General features: G+C 37.2%; 1 protein-coding gene across 1 annotated transcript in view; it reads right to left on the reverse strand.

Annotated features, from left to right (window-relative positions):
• Positions 1 to 1,618: 1,618 nt before the first annotated feature.
• Positions 1,619 to 19,939, reverse strand: part of OPRD1 (opioid receptor delta 1) — a 32,576-nt gene continuing 14,255 nt past the window's right edge. The window contains exons 2-3 of the mRNA XM_072136971.1: positions 11,366 to 11,718; positions 1,619 to 7,682 (exon numbers count right to left, since the gene is read on the reverse strand). Of these exons, the coding sequence (XP_071993072.1) occupies positions 7,150 to 7,682; positions 11,366 to 11,718 (886 nt within the window). The 3' untranslated portion in view covers positions 1,619 to 7,149. The remainder of the gene's footprint in view (positions 7,683 to 11,365; positions 11,719 to 19,939) is intronic.

The following is a 19,939-nucleotide window of genomic DNA, read 5'->3' on the forward strand; positions in this document are numbered from 1 at the left end:
GGAATAAAAGTGCTAACGTGTGACACCACCCTTATGGTGCAGCCACACGTTCAGTTTTTAGATAAAGTTTTTGAAGCCGAAAGCCGGTGTGGATTATAATGGGCGAGAACATATCAGAAAATGCTGCTCCTCCTCTGTTTTCCATCCACACCTGGTATGGACATCAAAAACTGCATCTGAAAAACTGAGTGTGTAGAGGCACCCTTGCAGAAACTGTGTGGCTCAGAAACCTCAGATGTTCCAGTAATCTTGCAAATAGTCACCTGAACCATCTCAGAGCTGTTTTTTAATCCTGATAATCTTTTCTAGTGGTGGTTTATTACAATTTAATAGAACAAGCTCTATGTTGCAATGAGTAATCTGTTTGCGCTATATAAGTAAAGGAATTATTATTAATTATTATTACGGTAACTAACCACTACACTTCCTTCACAAACAATTTCAGAAATTGGAATTTGACTACATTCACTCTAAGCATTGATGGGCTCTGTAACCATATCCATGTAATATGCTTCATCCTAGTGCTATGTATATATCTTGGTTCTGGTACCCTATGTATGTAGTAATCATATTATATGTATGTAGTATTCTCGCTCCTGGTAATACATCTATGGAGGAAGCTTGGTTCTGGGTCCAGGTCTTAAAGCCCAGTGCCCATGGTGGCTTTAATCCGCCCCTGTATCCACATTGCCCTATGTACTTAATATATGTATAGGAAAGTGCAGTCTTCTGCTTTCTACTATAAAGAGACATACCAAATAATGTATTTTGTATAGTATATACAATTCTCCATTGCATATGTCAAGGAAAATATCTTTCATGTATAAATCTAGTGGAAGGAAAAATGTAAAAAGTGTAAGCATGGCCTTAGTTATGTTGGTTGATTAAAGGGCCTTTATAAGGGTCAGTAAGAATCTGTATATTGGAACAAATTATTGCTAATATGATCTACTTCCTAATACAGAAAATCCCCTGGGGAAGTTGGTAGTTCAGCTAGCACAAATGACGCGATCAGCGTTAGCTCGTTAGTCGGCTGGCCACTTTACATGAGCAAGTGAACAGAAATGAGCGATTCTCAAGTAAAGAGACTGTAATATTTCCCTTCTTTCTACCCCAAAATAGTATATAATGGAAATGTGTCCCAGCTTGAATCATTTGATCAATTACTGCACAGTGGAATATTATGTTTAACAGGGTTAACTGAATTTGACAGTTCAATCCATTTATTGGAATATGCATTTTTCATGAAATTTTCCATAGAAATCCAATGCATGACTTTATACAATGCCTCCATACAAAATAATTATTCCTAATGTACTTTCCTGGTAATTTTCTTTCAGAGCACCAGGGGAATTCAGTAAGGCTCACTGTGATTTTCATAGCCTTCTACCATTTCAGAGCCTTCTACTAGCTTTTATCTACCCATTGCACTTCAATGGATACATTTTATTTTGTTTTAGAGTCAACAAGTTTCTCATTTATTTCTTCCTCTGCGTCTTTTTAAATGTTTTAATCAGCGTTTCATGTTAATTAGCCTGGAGTTACACTTCTCCTATTAGCATAATGTAAACAAGATCTCCATTTAAGACAAATGACAAGATTCTGCTGCTTTATCCACTTTATTAAGTAATTCAAAAGTAAATACAGGATAGCAATTAATTTATCAACAAGAATGAAAGGGATGCACAGTGACACCCACGGAGCTATGCACTGCACAACTGGAGGGGGGGGGATAAAACACGAAATAAGTATTTACACACATGTCTACCATGTACTGAGAACTTTTTCATGAAGTAAATATTTGATGCAACTCATTTCCTAATATAACCCTCTTTTTTTATTTCACTTCCCACTGTCACATATATCTTTCAATCATGTGTTTAATGTTGGTTATAGATGTTTTGATATTGTTGTAATATCTATAAGCTATTGCATTTCTGCGCCTTTGGGTTGAAAGTGCTGTCTTTGTAGTTTTATACTTAATACAGATACCAGACAACTATAGTACTCTGCCTTACTGAATATCATCTTTTATAAGGACTGTAGCTGTATAGTCCATCTATAACCTTATAAAATCTGTTGGAGAGAATTAGTAGAATATCTCTACCTAAGAAATCAGGCTTGATTTCTGTGCATATCTCTTCCTACTGACAGTGGCCTTCAGAGATGAGCAAACGTTTTGTCCAATTCAGTTTTCTGAAGCTAATCAATGAGCCAGAGCTGGGATTTTCTTTTGGTGAATGTAGGAAAATAATAGGCAGATTGATTCTTACTGTATTCTTTAAAATGGCAAATCAGCTGAATAAAGAAAAAACAGTTTGCTCATCCGTCCAATGCATTTTCTCTGAGTGCGTCAACAATGAATGAAATTACCTATGTAACTTTTCTATAAATATAATATCAATACAGAGTATAAAAATATATTTGTATGTTATTGTGACTTAATTCAGTATTTGACAATATATTACATACTTCTTCTGTAGTGACATTCCAAAAAATGGTACAACATTTCAGTCATACAAAAAATGGAATCTGCAACACTTCTCTTGGAATCATATCCATTTTGTTTCAAATGGAGCTTAATAATAGTGACTCCAGTATTTCTATGCTATAAAATATTAGAAATAATAGAATTGGGGGGGGGGGGGGGATGGTGTATGCTATTGTGTTATATACTTTGTATGATAGGTAGCTCCACCCTAGATGTGTTGAACAATATGGGACAATATCCTTCAGGTTTACCTTTTATGGTTAACTATTTAATTCTAGATTCTGTATTTATGATGAAGGGTGTATATTTTAACTCATGGGGATGTATATAAAAAATGTATGTGTTGCGGGGTAAGTGGGTGTCCACTTATTATAATATGTGCAGTTTGCCTGGTAGCCAGGAGCCCAAGACCACCCAAAACACCCACCAAATTTTATACTAAGAAGGGCCTTCACCCATGAAATTCTTGTACATGTATTCCTGCTCTACATACACAAGTACACAAAAGCCTCTTTAGGACCTTTGAAGGACCTCCAAAGATCCTGAAGCTGAAGATTGATTGTAGGCAGATGGAACACATCCTCTATTCGTCACAAAGTTTGATTCTAATACCGTATGTAAGAAGTGATTTCTGGATTTGTAGGGGCTATAATATCCATACAGCCCAGGGCCCATGGTGGCCTTAATCCATCTGGTTTTTGTATGTAGATGTTTATTAAATTTCTAAAGTAAAAAAAGAAAGGCTCCAGACTTGTATAAGCAGCCACTTCATCATTAATTCCTACCTCAGATGTAATTTTCACCAAACAGTGAACAGTGCCTCAGTTGATAGAAGGGGGTAAGTAGACCTTTGCTATTCTAAAAGGGCTCCCGCTATCGGACTTATGTGATGTATCCTCACTTGGTTGTAATATTAATTGGTTAAATATTAATTGTCTCTTCACTGAAAACTCATCATGTTTTTTATTGAATGTATTGAAAAATGTATATGTTCTGCAGTTACATACTTTTATGCATACCCCCATCCCCAATTCTGATTTGTTCAATTTCCTGTAGGAACCATAAATAGTGTATAAAAGCCCTTTCTAATATGCTAATTTGCTAATTGGATGTCCTTTACATCACCAGATATCACTCAGTTGCCCTTTTACAGAAAAATAAAAATGTATAGTTGTTTTAGATTCATTTTTTTATATTCATTCAATTTTTCCACTTAGTGTTAATTGATTTGAACATGTTTCCTAAAACTCCTATTGATATCTTACACATATGTACTGAAAAAGCATTTTATAGAAACATAGTACTATAATCTGTAGATGTTTGTATAGCTTGTAAAATATAGTTCGTATAGCTTGTAAAAATAGGTAGAAATTTCTTTTGTCTGCAATATTATATGCCATTTTCAGCGTTCAGTTTTGCTTATTATGAAGATCATTGTAAAATAAATCAATAAATATTATTATTATGTGTAGAATCTACAGTATAAAGCAACCCACCGGAATTTACCTTCCTGTACTAACTGCTATGATACTTCTGGGCTATTCTCACACATGCCACCCATACCAAAATATTACTTTTGATTTCTGCAAATGAGGCTGCAGTTCTTTGGTGGCGTTAGTTGGCAGCCCCAGAAAAACACCCCTGCTACACTACCACTGCTCAACACCTTCTTTCATCCTTCCCCCTTCAGCTGTATTACTCCAGGGTTCAGAAAGACATATAACCAGAGTCCTGAGGTGCTCTACCAAAGCACTTCAGCTTAATTGACATGTTTATAAAGTGCAGTTTTGGCATGGAATGAGCAGCTAGACCAAAAAATTATGGTATGGCTGCCATGAGTTGGCATAGCACTACATGGCATAGAGGTTAGTATGGGTTGGTAATCATGGTGAGAGATTCCGTTTAACATTTATAGTAGAAAACTACTAAAACTAGTATCCACATGTGGGATTGGCCATTGTATGAGGCTGAGTTCTTTATTTAGATCCATTTTTGATTAATTTTTAATATTTGCTTAAAAAGAACTTAAACGAAAAACTGACAGTAAAAACTTAGTTTGAAACCTCATCAATGGGGGTTATTTATCCTAAACCGTTGCTCATACACCAGGTCATGCATATGTGTAAATTTGCTGGCCACAGTGAGTGTACATGTGTGGGGAGTGGACAGGTGCGGATTAGGGGGAAAAAACACAAGTGCTAGCTATAAGCTAGCATTTGCAATTATTTCAGGGCTTAAAGGCCACTGAGTTGGCACAGAAGCCCCGATACATATCCCCCAATACATCTATTATACTGACAGATAACGGCAGGTAAATGTTGATTTGATCAACCTCTTTACAAACCAGAAGTAGGGCCCTACTTATATCATAGTCCACCTGGATATTTGTTCATCAAAGTTTTTATTCTAAACTATTTTTATTTATATTTTAGCTTTGTTTGGGGTACATTGGGATTTCATACAATGTATTACAATGAATAATTGAGGTTAACATTCTACAATACATTATTTATTGGGTAATTTTGCAGGAGAAATCAATAGAGTGAATATAATTTATGACTTTTTTGAATTTATTATTCACTGAAAGTATTTATAGCAGAAATCATTTGAATGAATACACTCTATACATCTTATGAATTTTATTTTAATTAAATAAATACTACTTTTTTGTAAATATAGATCAGTAAAGCATTTTTTATAGTGCCCAGACTTTACAGATAACATTGAAGTGCCACAAGATGTTTCATTAGTGGCAGTTGTAGTGTTTCTACTTTATTGGCAACCACTATTGGCAACAACTAAGCCCTACTGTCTACACGCACAGTTTTGTGGCTCTAATTTCACCAGAATTCATGTGCATTTTCCTTAGTAAATTGCCACTGTTTACTAACACACCTTGTACCACATTTCTCAAGTGTTGAAAAACTTGAAAGTTTCTGTGGAAAACTTGGGGGGCAATAAAGTTAGAATATACAGTTGTATAAAACAACATACTTTTTGTTCAGTTTATGGCCTAGATTAAGATATTTACTTTCTAACTAGTAGACACTTAATACACTTGTACATATGTAAGGACTATCAGTGTATTTATTTTCCTTGTTCCTTTTCCAGACACTATTAGCATTTGTTCTCGACACTGTAGTGTCTGATACTCCTTACTTTTTCCCATTTTAAAGTGAACCTATGAAAAACTTCTCAAAGTGTCTGAATCCCAGACTGAAACACACTTTCTTTTTTCTAAAGTAAAGCTTTTATTACAACCATCTCTTTCCTCTCAAAACGTTATGCTGCATCTCAGATCAACAAGCATCAGGGTGGATAACAAAATGTTTTCTACATCCCATGTGTATTGCCAGTTTATATTGATTATATTGGGACATGTTGGTGTCAATAGTTGTTACTGTTGAGTTCAGTGTTTTGGGGGAAGGGTATGAAGTGCTGTAAATATATTTATAAAAAAATGTTATTTATTCATCAACTTTTACAATGTGTATTAAAGAAAATGTTATATTAACCTGTGCACTAAATAAAGGGTCAAATATTTTCATTGCTTCCATAGGTTTTGCTGTACCCAGGGAAGTTAGCACATGCAGAATCTGGGATAGTACAAGTCATAATAAGTCATACATTATGCTATATGTATATGTGTATTGTGTGAACTTACTAGAAATATATACAAATAAAAGATATCTATGTACGTGTGGATATAAACAAGCCCTAGGTTCCACAGCACCAACAAATTCACATAATATCCCTTTAAGGGACACAGTACTGATCACTAAGTACCAGACCCTAGTAATCAAATCTGGAGCAATATATTTCTTTAAAACGCCTTCCAAGCGCACTCCACATGGACTATGAATACCTTCAAAACCTTGTTCATGCTACAATAGGATAAAAATATAGCAAAATTCCAACTTTGATGTTTGTATAGCAGACAGTCTTAGAGAACCTCATGTTTCTGAAATGTTTTTTTTTTTCAATGTCAAGATTTTTCTGTGGTTTGCTTATTGCTTCTTTTCTGAGGAATTGTTGGAAATGTGCCCCCTGCTTAAGTTTAAAAGTATATGTCATCCATTTTTTTCATGTGATTTGCGGGCCATGAATTCAGTCCTTGTCTTCTTGCATTTTTGGCCATAAAACATGTTGAATATACCAGTCCTTTTGTCATTTGCAGTTGATACATACATGAAAAAAACCCCATTGTTTTTCTTACTCTGTACAAGTCTTAAACAATATGAGATATGAAATAAACACAGTCAAAAGAATGTGGGTCAAAAGCGCAAACACTACTACTAGACCCACAAAAATAACTCAAGTTCAACAAGATGAGTTCTCAACTTTCTGGAAGATTCATAGGTAGCAATATCAATAGTTTAGTTCATCAACGGTTTAGTTCTCCAGCTGAAATTGAATTGTGCAGTGATGTCCATTTGTAGAAGTTACTTTGATTGTCAAATCTATTGGTAACTGGTTTACTTCTGAAAAGATGGGTTATAGTGATAAAACAGCCTACTATTCAGGAGAAATAATTTTTCAGAAGTATCCAGTTATCTTTCCTGCTAAAATTCTGTTGTACTAGTAACCTGAGTAACTTCTGAGTTCAGATCTTCTCCTCGGCGGCCTCGGGATCCTCTCCTTCGGCCATCCATGTCTAGTCATACCGGCTTGTCTGGCGCGTGCGACTGAGCACATGTAGACACTTGGTCACGGGTGGTGTTACGGGCTCGGCTGAAGCTGCTCTGCTCAGAATGGGTTCGGAAAGGAATGCAGAATTCTCTAAAGCATCTCTTAAAATTTTCATCTAAGAAGGCGTAGAGAACTGGGTTCAAACTACTATTGGTGTATCCCAGGGCAATACAGAAATGCCAGCTGGCTACAACATAGGGGTTCTTCTTGTCAATCTCCACCATGGTCCACACAATGACAAATATATGGATGGGTGTCCAGCAGATAATAAAGGCAGCCACCACAACTAAAACCATGCGGGTTATGCGACGAAGATTACGATCTTTCTCTCTTGACCCAGACAGAAGCCGAACACTGCGAAGGCGGAGAATCATCAAACCATAGCATACTGTAATAACCAAGACTGGCACCACAAAAGCAAAAATGAAGACACAGATTTTGGTTACAGTGTCCCAGTACCAGTCCGGCCGGGGAAACTGAAGAGTACATGTAATCGCACCAGCTGTGAAAAGTAAGCAGAACAATATTAATGAATTAATGCTCATAGAATATGATAGTAATTTTGAGATAAACAGTGCTGTGGCCAGATGTCTTCTTTTATTGCATTTTTGTTACTCTGCATGGCTTTTAAATATAAAAAATTGGCATTTACCATATATACTCGAGTATAAGCCACGTTTTTCAACACAAAAAATGTTTATTCGCCTTCCAAGGCCCCCTCGGCAGGTCCTCTTCAATATCGCTGGGCAGGCTATATACTACAGGGGGCTGGGGAGGCTGTATACCACAGGGGGCTGGGCAGGCTGTATACTACAGGGGGCTGGCAGTCCATATATACAGGGGCTGGCTATATACTGGTAGGCTGTGACCAATGCATTTCCCACCCTTGGCTTCTACCCGAGTCAATAAGTTTTTCCAGTTTTTTGTGTTAAAATTAGGGGTCTCGGCTTATACTCGGTCGGCTTATACTCGAAATTCAAATCTAAAACTACTTGCTACCTTCATATGGATCTGGATTTTATTTGGAAATAAATAATCTGATTTTATTTGTCAGATGCTGGATATTTCGTGTGTTTTTTGCTGTCCATACATGAAGATCAAAGGACCAATGAACTTGCATCCATTTTTTTCTTGTTATTAGTGTTATTGTTATTGTTATTAGTTACTAATTTTATCAAAGGAACAATGTGTTTCAAACTATTTATTGCTTTTGATGTTGATATTCTATTATGTCTCACTCTCAGAGTGGTGAAAAACTTATTGCATACTTACACCACATGCTATGATAAGGAAATCAATTGTATAGATTGTATAGATCTCAAAAATTGTTGCAATGCCATTTTAGGGCCTAGGGAGTCATTATTGTCAAATGAATCCTTGGAACAGTGGGGCACATTTACTAAAGGACATGCGCTAGTTTTCTGGTGGACTTTGCACGTTCTTTTAGGTGCAAACTGATTTCATAGGTATTTAACAAGTGCCTGTGCCACATTTGTGTCGCATGTGGCCTTTTTGTGGCGCGGATGCACTATTCTTCATGCAACACAAATTTCTGCACTGAAATGGATGTTCCGGTGCTCAGTCGGACCACGTGCCACATTTATCATGCAAAGTCTTCACCAAAAAGGTACACCAAAGTAAAAAGTGGTGCACTCTGTTGGGGCAATGCAGAGGGCACCAGGTACGTGAAGAACGGGCACCACAATTCCTGAATTTGCTGCCATCTGCACTATACACAGGCAAACTGCACTGTTTTTAGTAAATGTGGGCCAATGACATGCACATGAACATTGTTTTGGCACGTGTTAGCATAATGACCCCCTGTTAGTCGACTGCTGAAGTTGCCAAACTCAAAGTTCCTAATTGTACCCTCCTATAGTCTATTGCAATGTGAAAAATATTGATGCCATGCAGTTGTCATCTGTGTACTTTCCTTATTTGCTGATCAGTTGGGACAAGCTAGAGACATAATTTTGGAGTATACTGCTCCATGAAGCCAAAGTGAAATCATAATCCCAAAGTAAAGCATATTCATTTTTTTCCCCCAAAAAACTAATTAATGAAGTTTATATTCATCCATTAAAATAATTTTACACACAAAATACACCAGTATGGATTTTATACTCTTTCCTTTCAGTTTTAAATAAACAGATTACTGCATATACTATATATATATAAGCCCACCCGAATATATGTCAAGGCACCTAATTCTACCACAAAAAAGTGGGAAAACTTATTGACTCCAATATCAGCCTAGGATGGGAAATGGATTGGTCACAGCCTACCCTTACTCATGAAATGCCCAGCAGCTGCCCCTCACTAATGAAATCTCCAGCAGCCTCCCCGTTCTAATGAAATGCTCAGCAGCTGCCCCTGACTAACGAAATGTCCAGCAGCCTCCCCCAACTAATGAAATGCCCTGCAGCTACCCCTCACTAACGAAATGTCCAGCAACCTCCCCCAATGAATTAAATGCCCAGGAGCCTTTCCCACGAATGAAATGCCCAGCAGCAGCACTCAGTACTTACCTCCAGTGCTCCACAAAGCGCCTCCTCCCTCTTAACTTCCTGTTTGATAGGCTGGATGAAGACAGGTCCATTTGCTCTACCTCTACCTGTGCACCTCATAATGTGGGCAGAGTGCATGTACACAGGAACCCCAGAGAGAAGAGGAACTGCAGGGAGCGCCGGCGGAAAGTACTAGTAGTCGGGCCTTTTCAACACAAAACTTCCAGCAGATACAGGCTGTGATGTTGTTACTAGATTTTATACACTATTGTAATGTGTCACAGTTAGAGCAATGGGATGCAAGCCAGTGAAAGAAATTATTTGAAATGTACAGTATGCTATTTGGACAACAACACCTGTTTTTCATTACTTTTGATATCACTAAGATATTGGAGGGAAAATGTTTTATCAAAAATAAAGAATGTAAAACTTGCATTTCCATAATTAATAATTACTTTGCAGGAATGATTGAAACATACACTTAATATTATGTAAGTTGCAATGCTCTCCAAAACATATAATAATGTAAGGAAACTTTTGAATAAATGGCATTTGGGGAAGGTTGTAGTAGAGGAAACAAAGGCGAGAAAATTAAAAATCTATCTCTTCACATGGGACAGGTTGGCTACTCGAAATGTGATTGTGTACAATGTTTTTAATTGGGGAAGATTTTTATTAATTATTTGCTCACCCATTACATTCTTAACTTGTCGTTTTCATAGCACACCATTCAACTTACTTGCTTTTATGGCTATTTAGTTTCATAGAGTCCCTCACAAATCAAATTGTTCCAAATAAAAAGTGCTAATAGCAACCAAACAGGTCCTTTTATTCATTTTCTAACTTGCAGTATACCTTAACCATATTACATTTTTTTTCTGTGGGGGAAAGTTAGGAAGTTTGTGTGCGCTATATAAATAAAGAATTATTATTATTATTATTATTATTATTATTAAGGCCACTGATCCAGAACAGCTGCTTCCTCCAAGCAGTTGCTTGGTTGCTAAAGCTGTCCTCAATATTAAGGTCTGCTGATGCACAAAGTTCTAATGTAACTTATCATTACAATGTTCTGGGTGGAGTCTTGCTCATCCGTGGTCTTACCAGTTGAGCAACACTGGAAGTCAAGTGGGTCTGGGAGATTCCAAAGAAGGGGGTGGAGAGCATGTCAGTAAGCACTGTATTCACATGAGTCATCTCAGGGAACTTGCAGGCCCTTTTCGAATAACAACTGAGGTCGGACCCCAAGTATTCAGACATTTATCCCCATGGGATATAACAATATATCTACTATTTCAATGTAGCTGTAAAGTGGACCGCACTGAATCAATTACACCAGTGGACCAAAAGCAGCCTAGTGTGACACTGTTCCATAAATAAATATGGAAGATAAAACAGCCAATTTAATATTCTGAACTCTTGTAGTTTAGTGCATCTTTAACTGTACTGTGAAAAGGTCATGCCAAGCTTATGCATAATGAATGGTTACAAGACAAATGGAAAGATAGCTGTTTTTTGTACTGCATAACTGTGTATTTAGAAAAAAGCCAGTGACTCACAAACCTCTGAGTCACTATGATTTCTATAATATCTACATTTTTAACATTTTTTGTGTCATACATTTTATGCTTTGAGGGTATATTATATAGGGTGCACATTCACTTTTTCTCCTACTCACCTTTGTTTGTTTTGGTAACTGCCATGACCATAATAGGGACCCCAATGACAGATGATAAAATCCAAATGCATACATTTATAGCCTTTGCTTTCGATGGGGTTCGGAAGTCCAGGGCTCGTACAGGATGGCATACAGCAACATAGCGATCTACACTCATCATGGTTAAGGTAAAAATACTGGTGAACATGTTATAATAGTCTATTGACAGAACAACCTTGCAGAGGATTTCTCCGAATGGCCATGTTTCCATAAGGTATTTGGCACTCTGGAAAGGTAAGGTACTGGTAGCTAAGGCATCAGCCAGTGCCAGATTAAATATATAAATGTTGGTTGCGGTCTTCATTTTTGTGTATCTGCAAAAAAGAAAAAAAAAAGGTTGAAGATTTGGGTAATAATAAATCAATACTTGAAGTTGAATGCTACTTATTGATTTCATAATGCTTAAGCCTCATGCACACAACAGTAAAAACTGCAACTACCTCACAGCCACCATTGAGGTCTATTGTTCATGGTCATGGTATGGTAAATACACCGGGGGGAAATTCGTTAAGACTGGCATTTAGAACAGCACTCTTAAAAATCCCTCTCCTGGTGCTTGTGCTACCCTATTCACTAAGAGGCTCTGGAGTCTTAGTAAATTCGTTCACAAACACCAGTAGATCCGACCTTTAGAGCAGATTGGCAGATTGGTGGAGTTTTCAGCCAATAGAGACTATAGTAAATGTGACCTCCACCCTCCCCTGCTCCCTGCCCAGTCTCTGCTCTGACACACCCATAGTGGCAGGTGGGTTTGACAATGCCAGGGACTGGCAGGGACAGGAAGATTCTACCCATAATGAATCTCCCCCACCGTTTATCACTGTACCATGACTGTGCCAGGCTGCCACACTGCAGGAGATAGAAAGCTGAGTAGCTATGCTGCAAATCAGGACAGGAACAGTACCTACTCTCTGGGAAGGGTAAGCAGCGCTCACCCCTCCCATCTCCACCTGGCTGCAAAGTATACCCTGTTTGCTGCTCATTTCTACACATGGTGGCTGTACATGAGGCCTTATGGTAAGTGTAACACTGTAATACTAAGAAATAGACATAATAGTATCCAGAGAAGAAGGGATCACTTCAGTTTCTTTTTAAATTATGTCCCATTTATAGGACTGTTTAGACAGAAAATGCTAACAGTGTGGGAAAATGACTGCACTTCACTAAATGTTTTTTTATGGGTGCATCATTCTTAAAACCAGTGTATGTAGTACTGCATTTTTTTTTTAAAACCATCATTTTCAAGGCTAAGTTCCTGCTATACATAATGTTTTCCCTTCTTGCAGTCCCTGAGTTTATCATATTGGAGGGCATGGGGCAATGAGGTACAATATGTTATATATCTGATATTTTGTATATGTTAATTTAATGCTGCTAGTAGTATAGTGTTGTACCATGTTAGCCATAAAGAGCAGGGGAAGAAAGGTGCTACCTTTCTGAGTATATTTCTTGGTAAGCATTTGAAAATGATAGTTCTATTTGGCAAACATGACATCATGTATAACAAACGGAACTAGTATTCACAAAACCTCCCCATCACATATACTCAGCCTGAAATAGGTATCGTCCTTTGTTTTAAGAGTTTCATGTCCAGTATTCCTTGTTATCCTGCTCACTTTTAGTAAATACAGTCAGTGTTATAGTAATATATAATAATATTAATAAAATATATATTATAATCATTCTCACGCAGTCAAATTCTAGTGTCCACAAACATTGAAGTATAGTACAACATGCAACATCTCGTTCTACGCTCTCATACTGTCCACTCTTCCATTGTTGGAAAAGATGAGTTTAATGAAGCAGCCTAGCATTGACCATTATATATAGATTCTTCTGAATGTGCAGACCTTTTTCATTTGATATTGGCACAGTAGAAGAATAGGTGACCTCTATTAGTGACCCTCTTTACCGCAACCGCATGTAACATAGTACATGGTCAATGTAATCGGTTTGCCTTTTGGGCAGGGTATCCCCAATGGTACCTGGTAATATCTTTAAACAGGTAACTTAGACATAAAAAAAATCATTTTTGTCCCTCTTAAAAAATAAAGGTTGCAATGAATGTTAGATTCTGACTGCTAGGGTCTTTATGATCCCAAAAATGTGGGGTCCAGATTCCTGCTTCAGAGTGGCAAGGTAGTTGCATATGTAATATGGATTTACCGCACCTATGAGAAGCACTGGACGATATTTTGTAAGAAGGGAACTAAGGATATTTTTATTAAACCAAGCATATTTAATTATTACATTTTTTTATTGTTGAATTCTGTGGTTTTTTAATTTACCTTACCTTAACATAGCTGTATAAAAGCTTGGTCTTTATGATTTTTAGGTTGAGTAGTATTTTTTAACAGAGCCCTCTCCAGGTTTTTATTCCTAACTTTCTCTTTTGTGTTAAAAATATTGTGCTGCCCTAGTAAAACATTGTTGTCCTTGCACTGTATTTTTGTATTGTCACGTTTTTGTTCGGAGAGCCAACATCAATCCATCATTAAAGCTATGTAAAAGCTAGATTTTTTTTTTTTCAGAATGCGTGGAGGTTTTCATACATGTGCAGGTTTTCTTTGTTTCTTTTCTTTATTTGAAGGCGGGATGAGAAAAACAATAGATAAATGCAGCCTGAAGGACTTGATGGTGTGAGATGTATGAACGCTCTGTTTGGATAAAGTTTATATTAAAACGTATGTAAAACATTTCAGTGATGTTTATTTTTTTTTTAATTCTATTGATCTTCATTAGAATTTTTCATTTTAGACCAAACAGAACACCCAAACGAGGTTAGCCTCCCACCCTTCCCAAGTACACCGCACCCACCCCTGGGTTCTGAATAGTAATGGAGTGTGAAATGTATCACAGGCAGTCCTAGACTATATCACTAATACTCCAGCTCTCAAACATCCTCCTCGACCATCCACCAAGATTGACTCCCTGACTCTCGTGCCTCCCATCAATATCCTATCCCTCAATAGCATCTGAGAAGCCAATGTCGGTATATCTAACCACAATCCCAGTGATGTTTATTTTAATTATTTTCTTAAATATATGTTAATAAAATGTGTTGCTCACATTGACCTCTAGGCCTTATTATGATATTAGTTACATTAAACACAATTCTGTTCATTATTAAGTCATCGTATTATGATGTTATCAAATGAAAAGAGGCAGGACATGGAAAATTAGTCTGCATATTAAATAGATTTTACATTTATAGAAAATGTAACATCACATACATTATTACAAGGCAGGAAAAAGTCTCCATAACATGATACATCAAACTAAATATATGATTCCACCCATTCTGCACAATGACCTTTTGCACAGGTTACAGAGCATGCTTAGAAATCATTCCCACAGAGCTCACTAACCATCTCCAGACTATTGTGGTTGCTCTCTCTAAATACTGTAAACAGCAGATCAGGCAAGATTTTACCCCCCCCCACAACCATGTAGAGAATGGTATGTATTTTGTATGAATATCAAATGTATAATGTATTAAAAACAGATTACTGTTTTAAATACAGAAAAGAAAGAGGAAATATTAGCTTAAACCTGTACTAGAAGCGGGAGAATTTGTGAATCTCTAGACATACTGTAACCAAGGAAATCCACTCAAGTTGTTTTTCCAATCTGTAGCTTTTCCTCCTATCTCCCCCAGCTATGCCATGTCTCCGTGCTTATGACTGTATCTAATTGCTCTTCTGGTCAAGGAGCTAAAAGTCACTAGTGCCAGGAGAATTGCCTTTGTAAAAATCAATAAAAATGCCTTGTATGTAGAGAAAGTTATGCAGAGTAATGTAGAAAAGACTGGCCTGTAGATTCATCCTGCTTCTCCTGGAGCATATTATCTGCCACATTCATAATTCATAACCAGTCCTAATTTCTAGGAAATCTATCAGGCTGCAGTGAATGTATTACCCATCTCTTATATGTTCTGATTTGAGGAATGTTCACTGCATCATCTTGCTTATCTCTGGCATATTATTACGAAGTGGTTGTCTTATCCTACAGCTAATGCCTTTTAGATTTATTTTTTTCCAGTAAAGATAGATATGTAAATTTACCTGGTGGCCATTAAGTTATTTTGTACGAAGTTTTGCTCTGCTTTTTGAGTAGCATTAGGAAAATGTGCCTACTGCTACTCAGTGAGGTCCATATACCCTTATACCCATTAAGCTTTTTCTCATGTAAACATAACAGCTACAAATTTAAATGCTTTTATATTGATAATACTTTTAGTTGACCTATGACATATAGTAAGTATTTTTGAAGTGTAAAAAAACATGCCTTTGCTATGCTTTTTGGAAATTAGAAATGGATGCTTTGCTCTGTGAATAATTTATAGTATTACCCCCCTGTACTATGATGCCCCTGATAATAATAATAATTCTTTATTTATATAGCACACACAGATTACGCAGTGCTGCACAGAGATTGCCAAATCAGTCCCTGTCCCCATGGAGCTCACAATATAATCAACCTACCAGTATGTTTTGAAGGAAACCGTAGGACCAGGAGGAAACCCACGCAAACGCGGAGAGAACAGACAAACTCTTTGCAGATGTTGACCCTGGGACTTGAACCCAGTTCCCCAGTGCTGCAAGGCTTTAATGCTAACCACTAAGCCACCGTGTCACCCTGCCCTATATAAATTCCAGTGTCCAATGGCCCTTTGAGGTCACCTAATTAGTAAATAGACTGTATCTGTATCTAATTTATTCTCAGCATATCTACAGCTGCTACTTAGAGGTTTGTTAGAGAACATTAGTGAACAAACCTCATAATGGAAACCAAGGAACACAAGTGACAGTTGAGGGATAAAGTTGTTGCACAGTATGTTAAAGAGGAATGGTTTGAAAAAACAAAACTGCAAAAAAAAAACCCCAAAACAGCTCAAGCTGTAGACACAAAGCGCTGTTCAATCTATCATCCATAAATGGAATAAATATTGCAAATCTGCTAACCCACCACATAGTCATGCACCTAAATAGACAGCCCAGATAAAGAGAGGCCCATGGTCACTCTGGAGAAGCTGCAGATCAGGTGGGAGAATCTGTCCACAGAACAACTGTTACAAATGTACTGCACAAATATACCCTTTGTAGAAGAGGGGTAAGAAAAAAAAAACATTTTGAAAAAGGTGCTCTGGTCAGATGAGACTTAAAGGGATTGTCCGACTGTTATAAAAATTTACCTGCTGGGTTTGGGAAGGGCTTTTTTTTTTTTCCAAAAACTCTTAACTGTTCCAGTCCATTAGGGCCATGATCCTGTTTGTTTACAGGGACACAGAAGCTCAACTTCCAGACAATTTCCATATCGCGTGGCAGCCCACCTGTCTTGTGTCCTAGTGCCTGATACAGCACTGCTACAGGAAACAGGTGGGCGTGGCAGGCCACCCTGAAGTTGCCTAGACGGAACTAGCAGCACTCTACCAGTAATCCGGTGGTAGATGTCCTTTAACGTAGAAATTTCTATTTACAATGTTGCCCCACCTGACTGAGTTAGAGCTATGCTGCAATGAAGAAATGGTAACATTTACAGCTTCTAGATGTGCAAAGGTGTGCAAGAGCCGTACCTCAACAGACTTGCAGCCATCATTGCAGCTAAAGCTGGGCCTTCTAAGTATTGACTCAAATGAGCTGAACACATATGCACTCCACACTTTTAATTTTTTTTTTATTTCTAAACGCACCCATCATTTTCTTTATACTTCACAAATACTTTAAACTATATGTTGCTGTATTCCAGGAATAAGCATGATTCCTATAATTAACAGAGCAGACACAGGACAGAAGATGGTCGCTGGTCACATGTCCATATCACATGTCCTGCACCAGCCTGGGCAGGTCTTGTGACCATTACTACTTTGGCTCTAGTCGGTTGGTTGCAGTACATCCTGTATGGACAGTGTTATGTTGAGACATCATCTCAGTGAGGTGATGGCAGTTACACACAGAGAGACTGTCTGTCACATCATCACTGGGAGCAGAGCATAAGGGAGGAGGGGTTACTTAGAGCTAAAGATAATGGAACTTCTTGGTGATAATGGGCCATCTTGGTGATGACTCTGCCTATTTTTAAAAAACCTATAACATTTTATGAATCATAAAATCAAACTATTTAAGCTCCATTTTGTGACTAATGACATTTTGTGACATGACCCCTTTAAGTATATGGCTGTAACATTTAAAATAATAAAAAGGAAGGGTTATGAATAGTATTGAAACCAACTGTATGGTTTTCAGGATTTTTCAACCTGAATTAAACCTTATTAAACCTTATTAAAATCTATTTAATAAGCTATTTAATGTTGATTTAAAAAAAAACTGATTGCTGAATTCTTTTAATGCATATTTCCATTCTTGAAAGATATCAATACTGTAGCTTAGTTGTCTGTGTCAAGCCCTTTTCACTGTAGTTGCGATAGTCTAAGATACATGTTTGTATATTAGAAAGGCAGGCTTCTCTAGTTTTCACAATCCTGCCTTAATCTCTGGAGAATTGCTTCTAGAAGCTTCGAGCTGTCTGGGGGAATTTACAATACTGTCTGGGGGATTTGCTGGAGATGCCATTACGGTAGTTGATACATGTATATTTTAATTGATATATGCTGCAGTAGAAGATATAAGCGAAGACCCAATATATATATATATATATATATATATATATATATATATATATTCAGTATTTATGATGAAGGGAGAGAGGGAACAGCTAATTACAAAATTATCTCTCTTTATAGTGCATTTTTCGCTAAATGGTTTGGCAATATTAAATTAAATTAGATTAAATTTACAGAATTAACAAGAAACTTTACCTGCCTTGCTTCACTTCAGCAATCCGGGAGTGTTCCTGGTCTTTGTAAGGAGTTGGGAGGCTCCTAACGGCTACAGCCAGCCAACAGCAATCCGCTCTGTTGGTTCGCATCTAGCCAAAGTCACCCTCATGGTTCAGCTGCTGAATCGCTATAGAGGTCATATGTCTTCCGATTCCTATCAGACACTACATGGTCTGAAGGGAAGTTTACTTGGGCATTGGGCTCAGAGAAAAATATTTCATAGATCTTTAAATGTCCATCTCTGTATTTGGCATTTTTATCATGGACTAGAAATGTAACAAACATTATATTTTTACCCTAGCACGTCACCTACAGGACCTTTAGAATATCCAACAAGGGGTTAGATTTGGATCGTCTTGGCTGTATTATGATTCATAGTAGGTTCCCTTTTCTCCACTGAATACTTCTAAATATGTAGTGTAGCCTTCTGTTGATACTGATGGAAGTACTGATAGAAAAGTATGTATAAGCCATGTGCTTATCCATTTCAAGAATCCCTGGAGAGCTGGTCTGTGTGACATTTCTACTGGATGATCAGAATCTTACTCGATAGCATCATGTACCTATGGGATCTTGAGATTGTAATAGCAAGTCAGGGAAAATGAAGAAGATCCGGCACCAATGGATGAAGATTAACGTGAAGTGTTTATTCCATACTTGAATTAAAAAAGCATAAATACAGACATAAAAAATGATGGGAAAGGTGAAAGTCATCCCACTAACTCTTTTTGGATAGAAACTTGTAATTTAAGAGTTTATGTGATGTGCTTCAGATTGTAGTGTTCTAAGAGTCGTTTCACATTGGGGTGTGCTCCGCTTCTATTGCGCATCCATTGCGTGTTATCTCTGCAGTGGATACGTTTTGTCTCCACATCCACCAAAAAAACTGAAGGTTTAACATTGATTTGAAAACATAACACCTGTTTTCCTAGTCTCATCAGTAAAAAATCCTGGTGTTTCATCATTTTTTTGCCGACCAATAGAATTCTATTGCCTTCCATGATGGGCTTGTGAGGAATCCATGGAAATCACTGAACCACAGATTTGAAAAATAACACCAATGTGAAAGAGTCATAGCCAGACTATGAGTAGGGTCTAATTCATCTACATTAATGAATTTATTTCCTTGCAGTGCTATCACCTGTTGCCGACCCAGCTCAGTGCAACAAGACACTTAGGGCTCTTTTATATTGGCATTGTTTTTCAGATCCATGATTCAGTGATTTCCACGGATACGTCACAAAACCATTGTTTTCAAAGGGTGTTTTCACATTTTCCTATTTTTTTATTTTTTCCTGGAAAAAATTTGGAAACATGTCTGAAAAAAAACTGATGAAATGTCAGGTTTTTTTCACTGATGATCATGATGAACCAGGTCTTATGTTTTGAAAGAAATATTAAACCTATAAATACTCGTACAAGCTCCAAAGACATTCTTTTTAGTGCAATAGTAGGCAAATAACTGGCACAGTCAGTTTAATATATCTGGGCCAATGTCTACTGAAAGTCTAGGGTCTAGTTGATCTACATTAATAAACACACAATGAATGGCAATGGAAGATTGAGGCAGACAAAACAAGGTGTGCTGAATGAGTGAAATCAACTATTACTTTGATTTTAAGGGGAATTCCCATCTGGACATTCACATTTAATTTACGAAAGTTGAGAGTCCTCAGTTGTCAATACCCTTTATTGGC

This window comes from Engystomops pustulosus, chromosome 2, assembly GCF_040894005.1.
Source record: "Engystomops pustulosus chromosome 2, aEngPut4.maternal, whole genome shotgun sequence".
Classification (NCBI taxonomy): Eukaryota; Metazoa; Chordata; class Amphibia; order Anura; family Leptodactylidae; genus Engystomops; species Engystomops pustulosus.